Source organism: Protomyctophum parallelum, assembly GCF_964188405.1.
Source record: "Protomyctophum parallelum genome assembly, chromosome: 14".
Lineage (NCBI taxonomy): Eukaryota > Metazoa > Chordata > Actinopteri > Myctophiformes > Myctophidae > Protomyctophum > Protomyctophum parallelum.
Genome location: NC_139709.1, coordinates 25,952,804 through 25,972,464, shown reverse-complemented (window position 1 = coordinate 25,972,464; position 19,661 = coordinate 25,952,804). Strand labels below are relative to the sequence as shown.

The 19,661-nt window shown below is 42.8% G+C and overlaps 1 protein-coding gene across 5 annotated transcripts in view; it reads left to right on the top strand.

Annotated features, from left to right (window-relative positions):
- mcc (MCC regulator of WNT signaling pathway) overlaps positions 1–19,661 on the top strand; it is a 67,727-nt gene that overhangs the window by 25,994 nt on the left and 22,072 nt on the right. For all 5 annotated transcript variants that reach the window (XM_083782105.1, XM_083782104.1, XM_083782107.1 and 2 more), the window contains 7 exons: positions 2,826–2,939; positions 6,359–6,501; positions 10,156–10,298; positions 11,626–11,789; positions 12,502–12,708; positions 18,289–18,435; positions 18,547–18,636. In XM_083782105.1, coding sequence (XP_083638231.1) covers positions 2,826–2,939; positions 6,359–6,501; positions 10,156–10,298; positions 11,626–11,789; positions 12,502–12,708; positions 18,289–18,435; positions 18,547–18,636 — 1,008 coding nt within the window. The remainder of the gene's footprint in view (positions 1–2,825; positions 2,940–6,358; positions 6,502–10,155; positions 10,299–11,625; positions 11,790–12,501; positions 12,709–18,288; positions 18,436–18,546; positions 18,637–19,661) is intronic.

Genomic DNA, 19,661 nt, shown 5'->3' with positions numbered 1-19,661 from the left:
GAGCCAGAGTAAACGTTGCAGAGGCCAGGATAGGGGATAGAAGACGAGAGAGAACTAATTTTGAAAACACGAGAGTGAAATGACGGTTGGTGTGTGTGTGTGTGTGTGTGTGTGTGTGTCTGTCTCCTGATAAAAGGGGAGTTTGTTCATGCTGGCAGCTACACATGAGGGTAATCATGGTTAAGGAGTCTGCAGACATATGACCATCATTGTGAGTTGCTTTGCAGATATGCCATTGAAGTCTAATCCAAATATCAATTATATGTGCTTTAAACTACCGGTAGCTTTCTTTTTTTTATTGGAATGTGCAAACATTAAGTAACTAGGAACATGGACGCAGATTTTTAACCTAGGTAGACATCAATAAAATAAAATAAAATCATTGTTTAAATGGAGAGTTTGTTTGTCTGTAAATATTTAGGGGAAGTTAGTGGAAGTTCAGTTTCATGCATATCCTAACCTTCAAAAAAGAAAAAAAAAAGATCTAAATAAGTAGCCTGACTCGATTTAATGCAAAAGACAGGACTGTCGGCCTTGACTTTGACATTCTATTTTTGTGTGCTTTCTAAGATGTTGAAAAAAAAAAAAAAAAGACTTTGAGTCAATATTTACCTGAATTCCCAAGCACTTCCACTAAAATCAGAAAGATTAATGTTTCTTTTCAATTAACACTCAGATGGAGAAGAGCAACACTCTGTTGCTGTCTGAATTATACATTATGTGCATTTCTATTGCACCTTTATCTAAAAGCAAGCATTTCCAGTGTACATTACATTTACCCATTCAAACACATGGACACAGCGGCAGCAGAGGGAACCATGCAAGGCTCCAACTTGCTCATTGGGGGTTTTAGGACAGTGTCTTGCTCAAGACCCTTTGACACTAGGCCTGGGTGGAGCCCGGTGTAGTGCACCGGCACCCACTTGGAAAATAAATACTTTCTGACATACAGTGAGATCTCACGTAAAGCACTGCAATGTTGGCGCAGCAGCGCTCAGTGGCACCCTGTCTCCATTGCATCAATTATGAAACAATCTCCGTGCTATTGCTACCAAGAGCTGAGCTACTGGCAGCTCGGAAGGGAAGGTACTAAAGAATGGACATGTTGAGTACACCAAGGCCATAGCCATCATCACAAATGTGATGATGGCTATGGCCGTTTTTAGCCCAAGGATTGTTTTCTTCCAAAACTAATGCTTGGAATGGATGCCTTCTATAGGTTGTTAAAGGAGAATTCCATACTAAAAGGCTTTCTTACCTTTCTTTGTAGTTGTTACGTCCCCACCAAAGAGGTTCAGGTGTTATTTTGTGCAAATGCTCCTTATTGGCTATTTCCCCTACCATAAGCCCTAAATGAATTGCATTGAATTGAATGGGGCTATGGGGTGTTGTGCTAATTCGCTTATTTCCATCGCTCAAAATGATTATTTTTTGTATATATCCTCTCTTCATAATGTAAATAATATCCCAAGCACAAGGCACACTTTACTACTTATTTCGATGAAAATAAGCGAATTAGCACAACACCCCATAGCCCCATTCAATGCAATTCATTGAGGGCTTATGGTCTTTTGTGGGGACGTAACGGCAACAAAGAAAGGTAACAAAGCCTTCTAGCATGGAATTCTCCTTTAATGGTATGGTCACATGCCAATTATGAAAATTGCTCAACATATGGAAGTTGAGCAATGCTGGGGACCCATACTCAACATTTCTAACATCCCTTGGTGTACTCAACATGCCTGGGTTCACATTCTGGCAAGTGGACTAATTGCCAGTTGGTAGTGGAAAACGCCACCTTCAACACCCACTGACATTTCCAGCCTCATTACACCCATGGGTACAACCAGTACCAAAGGTCCATTCCCTCACCATGCTCTTGACTGCACTTCACACTGTTGCACCTCGTTCCCCCAAATAGGTCCCTAAAGAGTTCCCAGGTTGAAGTGCAGTGCGTTTCTGAAGTGCCCTTGAGCAAGGACTGGCTCCATGGGACTGAATTGTAGGAATGTCTTGTCACCCTGCGCAGTAAAATCATTAGTGTTAATTTACCCATTTGTAACATGGAGTGTACAAATGTAACACAACTCGGTTACATACATATTATACTGTGTGCTTGGACAACACTGGGACCAGTGTCAAACAAGAAGAAAAAAACTAAACAAAGGAATGGTCAGCACTCAGCAGTGGTACGTCACTGAAGGAGAGTCCCATGTTTTTACAGGATGTGTCAGGAATGTCTGTTGAGACATTGTGTGTGCCATGCCCGCCCCCCCCCCCTCTCTAAAATAGATAATTGTAGACATGCTGCATCATGCACGCGTCATATCAGCTTTCCTTTGGAGATAAATCCTCTCACTGGGTTGGGGAGTGTAAGTAAAAAGTGAGTGATGTCATTTCCTGATGAAGGCCATTTGTTGGCTCATTCATTTAGACTTTTCAGTGAAATTAAGTATTTTAACAATGTGTCTTTTTGGCCATTGTGTGTATATAACTCCAGAATTCCTGGATGTTTTTTTTGTCTGAGCATCTTCTCATGAGGACTAATTACAGTTCGGTAATTCTACAGGAATTTATTATTTCCTCTTATCAAGAGCACCAGATGTAGTCATTCTTTGTTAGGCTTAGGTTTTCAACTTCTCAAAGGATTTAAGGAAGCATTGAAGATACCTTCTCCTTGGAGTAATTGAATTGTACCTTATTTATTGTACATGAGATTATGTCTGGCAACATATGTTATGTTTGTATTCTTGTCTCTGCATTCTTGAAATGAAAACATACGTACGTACTCACCAAAGATCAACTCCTCTCTCCTCTCCACATAGCTTCACCTAGCCAACCTGGTCTCATTAAATGGGGATGCGGTGGAGCTCAACAAGCGGCTGGTGCTATCAGAGAAAGACAGAGACCAGTTGGAAAAGAGATTGGCCAAAGCACAGGTAGGCATTCCTCACCGCCAAGTTTGCAGTGCAATCCAAACTAGATAAAGTACCCCTCGGGCACAGGTCTACAACCAGGGCAGGTCAGGTTGTGGCCTCCTGGTGGTGCTATAATAGGCCAATGTGAAAAGGGTGCAATTTATTCTTATGCCTTGGATGGCAATTCGATGATTCGTGGCATTTTGTTCCAAAAATGTGTTTTACAAAAATCCACCTGGCTATAACAGGTCATTGTGAAAAGGGTGGAATATATTCCTCAGCCTAGTAAAAACGTCTGTGAAAGATTTCATTGCGGGCCATTCCTGCAAACTTTGAAAGCCAATGTTAGCCAATTAAGATGGAATATGAAATATCGGACAGATCCGTCTTGAATGCATGACTATAGAGATAGTGTGTAACGATTTGCAGGAATTTTGGACAGAATCTGTAGGAGTAACAGCCTCCTGGTGGCTCTATAACAGGCCGTTCTGGAAGATTTGGTGAAAAGGTTCATCGTTGGCATCCAGGGAGTGTGTGCAAAATTTGGCATCGACCGGGTTAAGCTGTGATGTGACAAATTGATCTCATTCTGATTCTGGAGCATTAATTTAACTCTGAAAGTATGAAATCCAAAAGGGACTATTATTGTGTTATACTGTCACACAATAATCATTACAATAAATGTTGCAAATTGCAATACTATTGTTGCGAAACATTTATATTACATCAGATGATAGAGGTCTGGTTGGACATTGGGGGGGGAGTGCATTGTTTTTTATGTTGGGCTTAATGCCTTTATTATGAATAGGACAGTAGTCAGGAAATGAGGGGAGAGAGAGAGAGACATGGGAGTGACACGCAGCAAAGGCCGTCGTCATCGGGACTCGAATCCGCGACATGCTGTCAGGCTACATTGTAGCCTTGTTGCTTGGACCGCTACGCCAGCGATCCAGGCCAGACGGTAAAAATGTTATACATTCAGTAAATGTGGCAGAGCAGGTTTGATTATGATGTTTTGTAGTGCTGCTGTGACTACAGTGACGAACTATCAAATACAACAAGTATGCATTCTTTTGTTCATCACGAAAGGCCTCTTGAGAATGCCTAGAAGCAATGTCGATAAACAAACAAGTGTGGTGTGCTCTCAAAAGTGTAGCGACTCATTTGTGACTGATAAACCTACCGTTAAATTACTTTACGGTGAATTGAGCTTCCTTAATTGGGATTCTTCCAAGGACGTTAGCAGAATAGCTGACGCAGGCACAGCATTTCACAGATCAGCTAACGGGATATATCCATACCCCTCCATATGTTCCAACATCAGTGCTAGTCAATATTGATATCACCTTATGAAGCATTTACACTGCATCTATTCTACATTAAACAAATCTATACAGTACACATGACCAAAACAAAAATGCATTTAGTGTTCATTTTGTACACACACACAGCAAGCAAGTCATTCCGAAACTTCTGGTGTTCAGTGTGGCTAGAGTGCATGCATGCACGCACACGCGCACATACACACACATGCACGCAAAGGGACAATAGGGGTTAATTACAAAATTCACCAGCAGGGTTGATGTCCTATAGTGATATGGGTTTATTACCAAGGACATTCATCAAATGCATGGTGCAGAATATGTTCTACTTGTTCCAGTTAACATTGGATGGAATAATATATATCGGTAGTAATACCAGTAAGATGCCTAAGGGCGAGAAGCGACCTCGCCCTAAAGGAAGGATCAACACATGGAATGTCAGAGCAGGTTCTGACATATATCCATATATGAAGATCTAAGGGCCGATTCATACTCCTATTTTACTGCTGTAGTGCCGAAATGATTTTGGCTCGTCATACATTTTCAGTAGCACCGAAGAGTGAATTGACAATGAAACGTTCTATAATTTCTTGAAATGTCTTCCTTGAAATTGAAAAGAATAACTTATCAATATGTCCGTACAATGAAGTAAATTCTGTATATATAGTGTATATAGCCTTGGGCAATGGGACCTTTTAGATCAGTGGTTCCCAAACTCTTTCATGTCAAGGACCCCCAAATTGACACTAATTATCCCACGGACCCCCATTAGAAAATATTTGCCAGGGACCCCCCATAAGAGAAGACTTTTACGGCTCTAGCAGTGATTCTCAACCTGTTTAATTTCAAAGACCCCCGGTTTGACATTCATTAAACCTACGGACCCCCATTTAATGGCATTTCTATCTCTGGGACCCCCGATTTATATTGTAAAATCAATGTTAATTTAGCTACAAATGTAGCATTTGTACACTCTCAGAGTTACAGACCCATAAGGGTCCATTTGGTTCCATTTGTACACTCAGAGTTACAGACCCATAAGGGTCCATTTGGTTCCAAACTATCATTTAGCTGGGGACCTCCTGGAACTCCCTCAAGGATCCCTTGAGGTCCCCGGACCCCACTTTGGGAACCACTGTTTTAGATGTATCATAACAGGATAAACGGAGTCAGCTGCAGCTAATAAAATAAAAAGAATGGGTAGCTATGTTTGATGTACATTAGGTCAGGGGTACCAGTTATCAGTACTACTGACTGGATTAATTTAATTAGCTGAAGCTGTCTGTTACCCTGACACATCTGTGAAAAGGGGTCCATCAGTGTTTCTAATTACCGCCCTTTGTTCCAGTGATTGGAATAATGCTACGGCTACAATGACATCCTAGACAATTGTGTGCTTCCAATTATGTGGCAACAGTGGGAAGGCAGTTTCTTGTTTCAGAATTACAATCCCCACCATGATTCCCCCGTACAGAAATGGTTTGTTGAGATGAGGGAGGAAGAACTTGAATAGAGCCCCGACCGATATATCGGTATGACCCATTATATATCATAGATTTTGTTTTTTTACATCTGTTCTATCGACAGTTATGCAGATTGCTTTGAGGAATAAACCCAAGTAGCAGCAGGTACAATAAAAAAAAACATTTTATATTGTTATTTATTTAAGTGCTGTCTATGTAACCTGGGTATAGAGATAACAGTGAAACTGATCAAGATGGCCTTTCCTGTGCATTCTCTAGTTGTATTTATGTAGTTCTAAATGTAACAATGGTGAATATTAACTATCAATCCCCCTGGAACACCCTATTGAAGCCCTGGGGGGGGGGGTCCACGGAGAACCACGGCTCATTGCTCAACATCCACGGTCCACTAACACATGTGCATGTTCTTGATTGTGTCTTTGTGCTTTTGGTTGTTGTGTGAGCAGTCCCACCTCATGTTCTTCATGGATGTGTGTGTATGTGCTTGTGGTTGTCCACACAGTGTGAGCAGTCCCACGTCATGTTCTTCATGGATGTGTGTGTGTGTGTGTGTGCTTGTGGTTGTCCCCACAGTGTGAGCAGTCCCATGTCATGTTCTTCATGGATGTGTGTGTGCTTGTGGTTGTCCCCACAGTGCGAGCAGTCCCACCTCATGCGCGAGCACGAGGATGTCCAGGAGCGCACCACTCTGCGCTACGAGGAACGCATCACTGAGCTCCACGGAGTCATCGCCGAGCTCAACAAGAAGATAGAACTGCTGCAGAACAACTCCATCAGGTATAGACACACTTACTCACACTAGTCATATTATCAACTAGACTCATATGGTGGATTCACTGACGCTTCCTCCTTAATGGGACACTTCACCCTTTTTGCAAAAAAATATATGTTAATGACGTTTAGAAGCTTAAAACACTTTCCCGGGGGTCTTTATGTGTGTAATATGTGGTTTTAGATATTTTAGATTGTAGCAGTGAGCCCAGTGTCTCTGATGTCATGGACACTGGTCTCACTTCCTTCCTGGACTACAATTCCCATAATACTATACTGGTGCTCCTCCTTGTGGATAGGGGAGGTCTGTCTTACTGGGACCACATGTAGTCCAAGGAAGCTCTGAGAAGGAAGTGAAGTGGTCACGTGACTGCGCCATGACACTTTTATGGACACTTTCATGGGAGCCAAACTACCCGGAAGTTTGGCAGAATGCATTGGAGTCAATGAGAGCTCAGTGACCAGCTCATGAAACAAACATTATTTATGAACAATTGAGACCTTTTGTAAAGTAATCACTTCTGGAAAATAACAGAAGACATGTAACACATTATTGTCTGCTGTGTTGTTATTCAATGTGTACACTGTGTAATTTTTATAGAGGTATGATATCTCTATAAAAATAGAGATACCATAAAGTACAAAGTACATTTCTGAATACACCAAGTATCGCGAGACTTCCCACCGTTTCCTGTCTGGCAGCCAAATATCGCGATACTTCGGAGCCAGAAACGATACCTGCTGCTGTTTAGATCCTCAGATAAAATTATATACTGTGCACTCTGTGCACATCGAAAAGTAAGTGATTAGAAAACAACCTGTGATATGTCTTCTGTTATTTTCCAGAAGTGATTACTTTACAAAAGGTCTCAATTGTTCATGAATAATGTTTGTTATGAGCTGGTCCAGCAGGCTCCATTCACTGCCATGTATTCATTGCACTTCCTGTGTGAGTTTGGCTCCCATGAAAGTGTCCATGAAAGTGTCATGGCGCAGCCCAGTCACGTGACCACTTCACTTCCTTCTCAGAGCTTCCTTGATGTAGTCCAGGAAGTAAGTGATCCCAGTGTCCATGACATCAGAGACACTGGGCTCATTGATACAATCTAAAATATCTAAAACCACATATTACACACATAAAGACCCCCAGGAAAGTGTTCTAAAGCTCCTAAATGTCATTAACATATATTTTTTAGCAAAAAGGGTGAAGTGTCCCTTTAAGAGGAATCTTCAGTGAATCTCCGCTATGAGGCTGGCCAAGCCAGGCTAATTATCAACCACCACTACAGTAAATCCATAGTGAATCCATGTAGATACAAACTATGTGCAGTTCTGTTCAACAATCTCACAGCCTTGAGATTCGGGGGGGGGGGGGGGGGGGGGAGACCAGTATTAGATATACTGTATAGCGTTTAAGTTGTTAAAAACAACAGCAGTAACATGATACTACTACTAGTAAATGTTAAACACTAGAATTTCGCTCATCCCAGAGTTACTTTGCCGCGCACTATGGGAAGAAGGAAATTGCGGGAGTTGACTCCACATGTAGTAACGGATGGGTTATTAGTTATTATTATGTGTCCTTATTAGTGTAGTGTAGTGTAGTCAACACGTTATGGCTCATACACACTGCCCGGTATTTGCTTCGATTATGCTGTCGGGGTGCATTTTTGGCGCTGGCCAACAAAACCCCTGATCTGACGTTACTGGTAGATCGTGATCTACCTTTTGGGCACCGCTTAACTCAACCTTTTTTGTCCCAGGGCACACTTTTCATAGCCTAAAAATCTTGGGGCACACCTAGATATACGGTTTGTGTACACTGTATATATACCGGTGTGTATATATAGTAAATATATATATTATATATATTATATATATATATATTAGTGGTCCATGACATGAAAATGTTTGAGAACCACTGCTGTAAAACAACATTGGACAATGATGTTTGACAGTCAGCAATATTTGATTTATTTTCTGACTTGATCTGGCCTGTTAACATTTTCATAGACCTGTTTGCTTGTTTCCCTCTCAGTCAATGTGGCAACCCTGGTCAATGCCGTGTTGACTGTTCTGTATGATGATTTAGCTTAGCACACAACAGCTAGGAGGATGCAGCAGGCTGATGCCGTCATGTTTAACAGTATTTTGCGCAATTTATGTCCCCGAATTTATGGATATGGACTTATGGCTCCATCGCTGCCTCTTTCTTTAGTAGAAGTAGAAATGTAACGTGTTGCTGACTGTTTACGGTACCTCCCTCTCACACGCGTGCGCGCGCACACACACACACACACACACACACACACACACACACACACACACACACACACACACACACACACACACACACACACACACACACACACACACACACACACACACACACACACACACACACACACAGCTGATGTCCTCTCCCACCGACGTCAGCTGTTCATTTATCTCCTTATTCATACACGCTTTGAGCTGAGAGAAGCTATAAAGCGCCTTTTAAATATGACAATGCTGTATATATATCAGCTGCACAGTTCAGGCAAGTGTCTGTGGCATATGTAACTTTAACAAAATAGTTTTGACAGCTTAAATCCGCGCGGCAGTGTTGTGTGTGTGTGGGACAGGGGGTAGTGTGTGTGTGTGTGTGTGTGTGCGTGCAATCAGAAGTACTGGCAGTAGCGAAATAACAAACGCGATCTGTCTAATTGTAGTAGTTAGGTACAAACCCAGTAGTTTCTAAGAACAATGTTAATGTAACTAAGACATTCGCTGAGCGACCTATATTTTAAATGCAGAGATTTAGAAGGAATAAGCGAAATGGTGAGGCGACTATAGGTAAGGTTTCTCTGCGGAGTGCGGAGATCCATAGGGGAGATCACATTACAGCAGCCAAAGAGGGAAGGGCTGAGAGCTTTATGGGCACATCTTTTCATTGGCTAGTGGCACATCTTTTCATTGGCTATGCGCACATCTTTTCATTGGCTTTGTGCACATCTTTTTCGCACGTGACAACTTTAGACTTGTTAATATAGATAATGTTAAAGACAGTGAGGCAAACATTTTCAAAGCAGATGATGTTGCTTGGTTTATTGTGTTATTACTGTGATGGTGTGCCGTCTTGGTGTTACTAGGCTACTCATTTATCATTGTATTATATTACATGCATGTTACTGCCCTTGACCAGGATGCTGGCCTTAGCTGGAGCTGTATGGTCCCCACTGTACAGCGGCTGCTGTGCAGAGGACACATTTACCCACGCTCCACTTGGAACATGTAAAGCAGCTAGTTATGTATTTGTTTAGGTGAAATCTATTTTATGCTATGTACATGTATGAATGCCAACTGCTGTCAGCCTGTATTTCCTACTCCCATCGGCTATTTTCAAATTGTTTGCCTCTTTCTTATATTATTTGTTTGTTGATTACCAGGGGAGGTTTTGCACTTATGAGCTTCAGCCAGTGCTGCAGTAATTGTCAACCAATGTGTCTTACCTGGTACCAAGGTCTAAAGTTCTCAATTTAAGAGTAGGGACACCACTTCCAACCACTGCAGATGGACTAGTTATATTAGATTAATAATATACTTTTATTCATCAGAATTAGTCCCAGATTACAGCTTTAATGTATGCTCCTTTTGCCCTTCTTGGCTGTATCAAATCAGGGAGGAGGATGAGTTTTCGGAGCTGCACTCCGAGCTCAGCCAAAGCCATCAGGAGGCCACTGAAGACGGACGGAGCCTGGATCAAGACAGGACATCACTCTCTCTGCCTGAAAACACCTCCATAGTGGTCTCTGCAGATATGGGTACGTTCACTCTCTGCCTGAAAACACCTCCATAGTGGTCTCTGCAGACATGGGTACGTTCACTCTCTCTGCCTGAAAACACCTCCATAGTGGTCTCTGCAGACATGGGTACGTTCACTCTCTCTGCCTGAAAACACCTCCTTAGTGGTCTCTGCAGACATGGCTATGTTTGCATTTTCTACAAATAAGATATTATGCATAATGCAGCAAATAAAAAAAGTGCACATTGCACAATACAATGTCATTAGCCATATCTGACTTCAGTTTGCAGGCTTTTCCTGACCATTACTTGTTATGTAAAAACTGGTTTCTGTAAATGACACAGAGAGCTATTGAACACAGACAATGAACACTGAGTTTATGGCTACCCTGCTCTGTTCAGAAGGCACGAAGGAGGGTCATGTTGATGATAATCATAAAATAAAATAGGGATTTGTAGGTTAGGCACATAAGTCATGCTTCATGCTAAACGGCCAGGGTGCAGTTCAGCTATTGCACTAATACAATAGCACAGCGAAATGACTTGTGCAAAGTAATGACTTCAAGCACTCCTCTGAAGTTAGCTTCTTCTTTTATTTATTTATTTGTTGCTCATGACTCAGCTGAAGTGGCAGTGTGTGAGTGTGACTAACACTCCCACTGCAGTCATGCCAGTGTGAGTGTGCACAGTGCACACATGGTTATGCTTTCACTGGACAACGCTGATTCAGAGCAGTATGCCAGCTGCTTGTTCCTCCACTTACAGCATGGTTTATAAGCCCTCTATTACCCTGCAGAGCTGCCTGCCATGCCACCCCTGAGGGCCAGGCCTACGGTCACTGTGTGTCACTCCAAACCCTGCTGCTCTGTACACAATACATCCTGTGTGCACACACACACGTATGCACACACACATGTATGCACACACACACACACACACACACACACACACACACACACACACACACACACACACACACACACACACACACACACACATATTCCAGTTTCATTCTCTGTGCTTGCTATGCATACTTGGGTTAGAATAAACCTCTTTGTGAATGGTGGTGGGTACTGGTATATTATACACAATAAGTACCATAAAATTGGATAACTACGGCTAATAATCACTCATCCCTGTCCTAAAATATATGTTGAGACAGAGAGGTGATAAATTACTTATTACTAATTAATCTTTTTGAATAAATTACTAATTTATTCAAAAAAAGTAAATCTCCATCAGACATATGCAGGCTTATCCTTAGCAAGAGTTGGAAGATTCAGTTGGGAGTTGGGACAACAGTGCTATAAGGTTCCCACTCATCCCCTGATCCTCCCACGCATACAGACACCTGCAGTGATCTGAACTCTGAGCTCCAGCGGGTGCTGACGGGCCTGGAGAGCGTGCTGTGTGGAAGGAAGAAGAGCGCGTGCAGTCTGTCTGTGGCCGAGGTGGACCGCCACATCGAGCAGTTGACCACAGCCAGCGAGCACTGTGACCTGGCCATCAAGGTACTGTAGGCCCATTCCTCTCAACAACACATCACTGCAGTATGTCAGCATTTGGCTATGTTCATATTGGTGGTCCAAATCAGAATTTTGGCCTATACAGATTAGAATTGGATTGTTTTTTATCAACTCTGAGCAGTGGAAAAACAATGCCTTGAAAATGCAATCATTTTGCAATCAGATTTTAATCACATTCCTTAGCCTTGTCCCGAATGCATGAAACCAATCCGACTCCAATCTAGATAGGAGAGCAGGTTTGGGCTGGCAGTCTGACAAAAAAGGCGTTATTTGTGGGGTGTATTGTGATGGTCATTTAATAAGTAGTAATAATACGTATACTTTAGCTCTGACTGGGGAACCTTACAGTGCGTTTTAGCAGCAGGTGACAGCCTGACGTATTTTCTGGAAGTGCGTTATTTGGCGATAAGTGAAAAGTGGGTGGAGGAATGTCGCCCGACAACATAAATATTTGTATCTTTGGATGACATCATCCGGAGATAGGCAATCAAATTCATGTGTTGCTTTGTTTACCCTCCATACAAGGACATACAGTAGGTAATAACAGCAGGAGTCGCCGTTGTTCTCCCGCTGTTAAAATGCACTGTTAGTGCTTGTTTCCATAAATCATTAAGGTCTGAGCCCGATTCTACAAAAATCTAAAATGACACAGTTGCTTTCCCGCTCTTAATGGGTCAATTCCATGTTGTTGTTCCAGACCGTGGAGGAGATCGAGGGTGCTCTGGGTCGGGACTTCTACCCCAGCCTGTCGGAGGAAAGGTTCCGCTGGGAGAAGGAGTTGGCCAGCCTCAAGGAGGAGAACGAGAGTCTGACTGCCATGCTGTGCAACAAGGAGGAGGACCTGAACCGCACCAAAGCCTCAATGAACGCCGTCAGGGAAGAACGGGATCGACTACGACGACGGGTGCGTGAACTCAAGGGTGTGTTTGTGCCATATGCCCATTAATGTCCGTGATTGGATTGCAATCAACGTTGCCACAGCCAACTTTAACGCTAACTTATGAGTTTCACTGGACATCACTAAATCAGAAGTCTAGATTTTGTAGCTTGTTGCTATTTTAATACATGAACCCCAGCATCGCTTTTCTGGGCATGTCATAATAGGTGAACATTCTGTGGAAATGGAAGATCTACAAGCTGTGAGGTTGAAGATCTACTTTTGAAGAGAAGGTTTGGTGTGGAGGGGACCAAGTACACACCCCTTGGGAACCCGGTTAAACCATTTTGGGCGGGAACCCCTTTTGGTATTTTAAACATGTTGTAATTTAGCTATTGAAAAGTAGATCTACAAGCTCATAGCGTGCCACCAAGTGGCGCGCTACGAGCTTGTAGGTCTGCTATTTTTGAAAAATTGTGAAAATATTTATTTCAGAAAACTGGAGGATTTAGATTTTTTTTTTTTTTTTTGAGGTCAGGCCTAAATGGGTTAACAAAGTATATACAGTAGGGCACATTAAGTGGTAAATTACCTGCTCAGGCAATCAAAATATTTGTTAATTTTGGATTAAGGGAGGGTCTCAGAAGGCATATATACTGTAGGCTTCGCCTACAGTATATATGGCATATATACATATCATGTTCCACCCTATACAGTGATATACTGCATAATGTGTTGTTTCTGTGCGTCTCCGGACTGTCTATGCGATCCCATTTTCCCATAACCTCATTTGACAGTGTTGAATACTATTTCTGATTTCGTAGGGAAATTATTCATGCAATCTACTGCCCCTCCATAGTTTGCAACCAGACAAATCCATATATCTACACGGCTAAGAATGAAGCCATTGAATTTGAACATTTGGTAATCAACTTCTATTGTTGGAAACCCAGACAAGTGGGCCCGGCTAAATCAATACGTCGAGAGCGCCGTTAGGCACATAATCAAATCTTGCCATCTCCCAGGGTCCACGGAAGCCTGTTAGGCCTCTAATGTGATTATGTCCGTGGATGCATTGGGTCAAATAGTTGGGTGTGTCCCCGAAGCCAGCCTAGCTTTGAATGAGAGGTTAACGTAAAATGTCAAGGGGCGATGGTAAATGTGATCCGATCTGAGAAATGTGGGTTTTATGGCACAATTTAATTTGGGCTATTTTAGACCTTCATATGATTTCATTACAAAACTGTGGGCTTTTCACTCTGAAACCCAGACAGCATAGAAATGGACGGACGCTTGAAACTACTATATACATTCAGAGTTAAATTAACAGGATATTTACTGTAAATGTATTTATTAATGTAGATTGTTATTAAATAAATAGGTTTAATGTTAACAGTGCAAATGCTGAGGCTTTCTAGAACACTTTGGGGACAGTCAAAATCCTTTAATGAAACCATTCCTTTAATTGAGAGAACGCATACAATTCCATCTCAATGGGAGGATTTTCTTTGATTTGTGTCTCGACACCTCGTTAATCTTGTTAATCCCTTGGAATGCAGAGTTTCTCTGTTAACAATAAGGATTTGGTCTGTTTTACCGTAGTTGCACAGTTGGGTGGTTTCTCCTGCACAATCAGCAGTTTGTTAACAGCACACAACGGGACCAACCGTAGTGATTAAGGGCTACAATTCTTATGTCCTGACACAAACTGCCTTCATATTGTCCAATCGTCCTCAGGTCTCAGTACCGGTACTCATGTACGGTATCTCACCTTTGGCACTATTTTTTTTGCAGTCTGTGATATTGTATGGGCTTTATTTTATTATTTATTTTTATTTTATTATTATTTATTTTTAGGGGTATTATATGTTATATGGCACCAGGGGTAGTCTCATCACAACCCTGTGTGTTTGTTCAGGACTGTCAACATAAATGCCATAAGGGCGAAGACGGTGTCATGAAAAGTGAGACTGGATCTATGTGTTTGGCAAAGAGTGATCTCCCCCCTAAAGCAGGTGCACAAGCAAGTCAAAACACACCTCATCCATATTTTCAGTAACACTGGCACAGTCCCAGTTTGTGTCTTTGAAATCGGGAAATTACAAGGAAGTCCCAGGTTACATAATTACTGAGCCTATATATCCCACGCCTAAGCACAAACCTATCATTTTCATTTCTCTGGCTGTTTTTCCTAAAGCTTTTGGTGAGCTTGGGCACAGGACAGGCCAGTACACAGGCCAGCAGCAGTTTTTTTGTTTTCAGAGGTGGGGCTCTGCATACATTTGGCAGGAGAGCACAGGGAAATCAGTGCCTCCTTCAAAGGACCTCTTCATGGCCGCATTTGCTCCCTCTCTTTTACATTTTTGCATCGGTCTCCCTCCATCTCTGCTGTCCGTCAGACTAAATCGCGTCCCCTGTGCCCCAAGTCCTCTCTTCGCCATTACCTCTCATCTCCTCTCCTTCCTTTCCCAATAACACGCTCCTTTTCGTCTTTCCACTCGTGCAACAAAATGTAGTGGTATAGGAGCAGGGAGGTTGCATGCACACTGCACAGACTGTCCTCTGTCAGGCTGCCAATGGTAGACACAGTCTTGGCTCCATCTAAGGTCAGGATTTAACACACAGTAAAAACGGGACCGCAGGACCTAAATAAATGTCTCGATAGAAGTGCAGGGAGACCACCTCCAAGCACTGTATTGCCTAAGTTCTAATGTATTAACATACGCTATACCATACAGATTGTTAAAATAACGATTCATTCGTCAACAATTGTGGATTTCAGCAACTCTGAAAGTGTACAAAGTTATGTGACACGTTGAAATGTATGTATGCGTTATGCAATCCAGTCCAGTCCACCCACCCTGCCATACATCATCTATGGAGGAGCTTAGTTTGAACCACTCATGTGTACCCAGCCTATGCATATTTTATTTTTTTCCCCCACTGAGAAGGTATGTGGTCTTGGCATCACTCGGTGATGCCCAGACTGGCTTTGCTAAAGTTAAGAAAAACATGTATATTTACAAGAGCATTAGCGCATGCTGCCTACAAGCACAGCAGTGCTGGAAAATGTTCCCCTCTAGCAAATCATTAGCATAGCATTCACATTCAGACGTTATGGATGATTAGTTTAAGACGTAATCACTATCTTAATACTTTATCTCATCTCCCTCCTCCAGGCCTCCTCTCACTCCAGTGTGTGCATATAAAAATAAGCATATACACAGAAAGCACTCGGTAGAGCACAGGCCTCTCCGAAGGCAAATTGATTTCCTGTTTGCATTCCTACTAACTAGAGATGTATTTAGTCAGTTTACTTCAGAAGTTAAATGCATTTGTTTTTATTCTTCAAGAAAATGTGTTTATTGCAGTATCACTTCAAGACTTCACTTCACTTTAAACCATATAAGTTAACTAGACTTGTGAGCTTGTAGATTGTCTATCTTTTTGCCAAATTCTCACCTATTATGACATAATGGTTGAAGTGGTTTATATCAGTAGATGCTAAGGAAACACACGTTTGCTGACTAAAACAAAACGGCAATTGAACTTATTTCAGAGACGGTCATACAAAATTACAGTTGAATGATTACGTGTAGGTTTTAGTTTTTGTCCTTGAGGTTTGGGTCTTTTATTTTGAACTAGAAAAAGTGCCCTTCTGGGCACAGGTCTCCACCAGGAGGATAGGAATGTAGGACATTGCAGCTTGCCTTCATCTGGTGGTTGGGTAGCAGGGCAACACAAATAAACGAGTGCATGACGCGACTTGGCTTGTTGTAGCGCCACCATCAGGCTGTTGAAAACTGTCAAGTGGCATTTCTTCCTCAGCCTAGTGGGAATATGCGTGCACAGTTTCATCGCAATTAGGGATGCACCGATCCGATACTCGTATCGGAGATCGGCGCCGATCCAGGCTAAAATTCTAGATTGGGTATCGGATCGGTGGCCGATCCATTATCCGATCCGATAATTATGTGTAATTACAGTATGAAAACAACTCTACCTCCTCTGTGACACAGCAGTGTAGTATTGACATTATAACATGTGGAATGCAGCCAGGCTAGCCTGCGCACACATTAACCTGGTCTAATTGTTGCACAGTTATTTAATAAATAATTCAGTGCATTTATATCTGTGTTTGTTACATTTTGTTTTACAAAGTTGGGAAAGTAATGTTTAAGTCAAGCCTTGATGTTGCCTTACACAAAATAATGATTCCAGACTCCACACAGTGAGGCATACAGCTTAATAGGTTATTACGTTTCTTTGTGGGGGGTATCGGATCGGTACTCTGTATCGGCAGATACTGGACCCCCATGTATCGAAATCGGTATCGAATGCCAAAAAGCCGGATCGGTGCATCCCTAATCGCAATCGGACGCTGCGTTGAGGAGTTGTGGCGATTTGTACAAAGCGGGCTACTCCTGAAAACTGTAGGAGCCAATCGTGGCCAATCAGGATGGAATATGAGAAATCAAACAAACCTGTCTTGATCACATGACTATGGAGATCATGTGTACCGATTTGCGTGAAATTTGGATAAAATCTGAAGGAGTAATAATAGAAAATGTGTTTTACATATGTCGGCCTCCTGGTGGCGCTATAAAGAGCAGATGTGAAAAACTCCAGGCAAAGGTTTTTCCTTGGCCTCTAGGGAGTTGGCATACAAAGTTATCCACAGATCCGTGCAGTTAGAGGTAAAAACACTTTTCGGCCAGTTATAGCGCCACCTTGAGGCTGAGTTGAAATTGTTCATGTGGCATTTCGTCCTCGGTCTAGTGGGAATGTGGGTGCACAATTTCACGGAAATCACGCGATGTGTTCATGATTTGCAGCATTTTGTTTGAAACTGAGCACTCCTGTGAACTTTGGAAGCCAATCTTAACCAATCAGGATGGAGTGTGAGAAATCTGAAAGACCCGTTTCGTTAAATGGCTCTAGAGAGACTGTGTACCAATTTGCGTGATGTTTGGACAAAATCTGTAGGTGTACTGTGCAAAAACTTGTTTTGCACAAAGCGGCCTCCTGGTGGCGCTATAACAGGCTGTTCTGGAAAGTTTGGGGCAGAGGTTCATCGTTGGCATCCAGGGAGTGTGTGTGCAAAATGTGGCATCGACCGGGTTAACGGTGGCCGAGATTAGCTGTTCACGGACACACGGACGGACGGACGGACGGACGGACACACGGACGGACGGAGTGCAAAACATACTCTCCCCACATGCCTTCGGCCTGGTGGAGACAATAATATGCCACCTCAGTCCCGTGCTTCAACAAAAAGCAAACCATGTAATGATTTGTGTATCAGAGTAGTTGACAGGTGGGTCGTGTAGAACTGTCTCAGCCCATGTACAGTGTACAGTGTGCACGGCGGACGCATAGCTGAAGTTCTGCAAGTTACAGCAGAACTTTTTTACACCAGAAGACTTAAGAGTCAGTATTACTAGCACTGTCTACATGTAAACGTCAAACCAGAACGTGTGTGTGTGTGTGTGTGTGTGTGTGTGTGTGTGTGTGTGTGTGTGTGTGTGTGTGTGTGTGTGTGTGTGTGTGTGTGTGTGTGTGTGTGTGTGTGTGTGTGTGTGTGTGTGTGTGTCTTGTTGGCTATAGGTGCGTGAGCTGCAGACTCGCCTCCAGACATCTCAGGTGGGAGGACCGTCCAGCCCGGGTCGTTTGACAGGTGTCTCACGCCCCATCAACCCGAGTACTGGAGAGCTAAGTACCAGCAGTAGCAGCAATGACGTGCCTGTAGCCAAGGTAAAGACATATGCACCACTGGCATTTTACATTAAGTTGTATGCATGGATATTTGTTGCAGTTTTGTTTTGGAGAGATGTGTTATGTGATTGGTTGTGTTGTGCTCACCAGGTGGCAGAGAGAGTTAAGCTGTCTAAAACGCGTAGTGAGTCTTCATCCACGGAGAGGCCTGTGCTGGGCTCGGAGATCAGCAGTATAGGGGTAAGGCTTCTCTGTCTGTGCGTGTGTGTGTGTGTGTGTGTGTGTGTGTGTGTGTGTGTGTGTGTGTGTGTGTGTGTGTGTGTGTGTGTGTGTGTGTGTGTGTGCACATGTTTATATTTGCACGTGTGTTTGCATGACATAATCTGGAAAGGTCATTTGAACAATCAACTTCCAGGGTCAATGAGAGGATGGCCCCTTGAGATGCAGCATCTCTTTTTACATGGGGGTCCTATATAATACAATACACATAAGTTAAACATTACATACAGTACAAATACACAATACACACACATATTCCATGTTCCATTTGGAACCCCCTATAGGAATCATTAAAGGGAATGGCTAAGGAATCGGACTGATAAGAGGGAATCGTTAACCCATTTTGACCTGAGATCAGATTCAAAAAATGTCTGACAGTTTTCTGAAAAAGCTATGTTTCTATGTCAGTCGTTCTTCGATTTTTCAAAAATAGCAGACCTACAAGCTCTTAGCGCGCCACTCGGTGGCTCGCTATGAGCTTGTAGATCTGCTATTTTTCAGTAGCTAAAGCATAACATAATGCTAACACCAAAAGGGGTTAAGGAACCGGAATCGTTAGAATCATGAAGGAACCCAACCCTAGTCAGGACTCAGGACACCATTTCAGCGAGGTGTGGAATAGTGTGCACCTCGGCATGGGTTACGTCCTTGGAGTATATATGAATAGAGACGGCACCCGGAGGAAACCCTGAGGCGAAATGGACAGTGGCCAAATCTGGTATTGCAGTTTGGACCCAAATCGTGAACGTGCTGGTCCGTTGACTTATCATTGCGCACGTTCATGATGACACGTGAACGCATGTGAAAGCGTGCAATGATAGTCAACAGCCAGCGCGTTCACGATATGGGTCCAATCCATATCCCAGAATGCACTCCTTGTTCCTGAGTGAAATCGCCTCATGTGCTTTTGAGCAAGGTTCAAGGTTGTCTTTATTTGTCTCCCTTGGGAGAAATTTGTCTTGGAGACAGAGTCACAACTGCATACA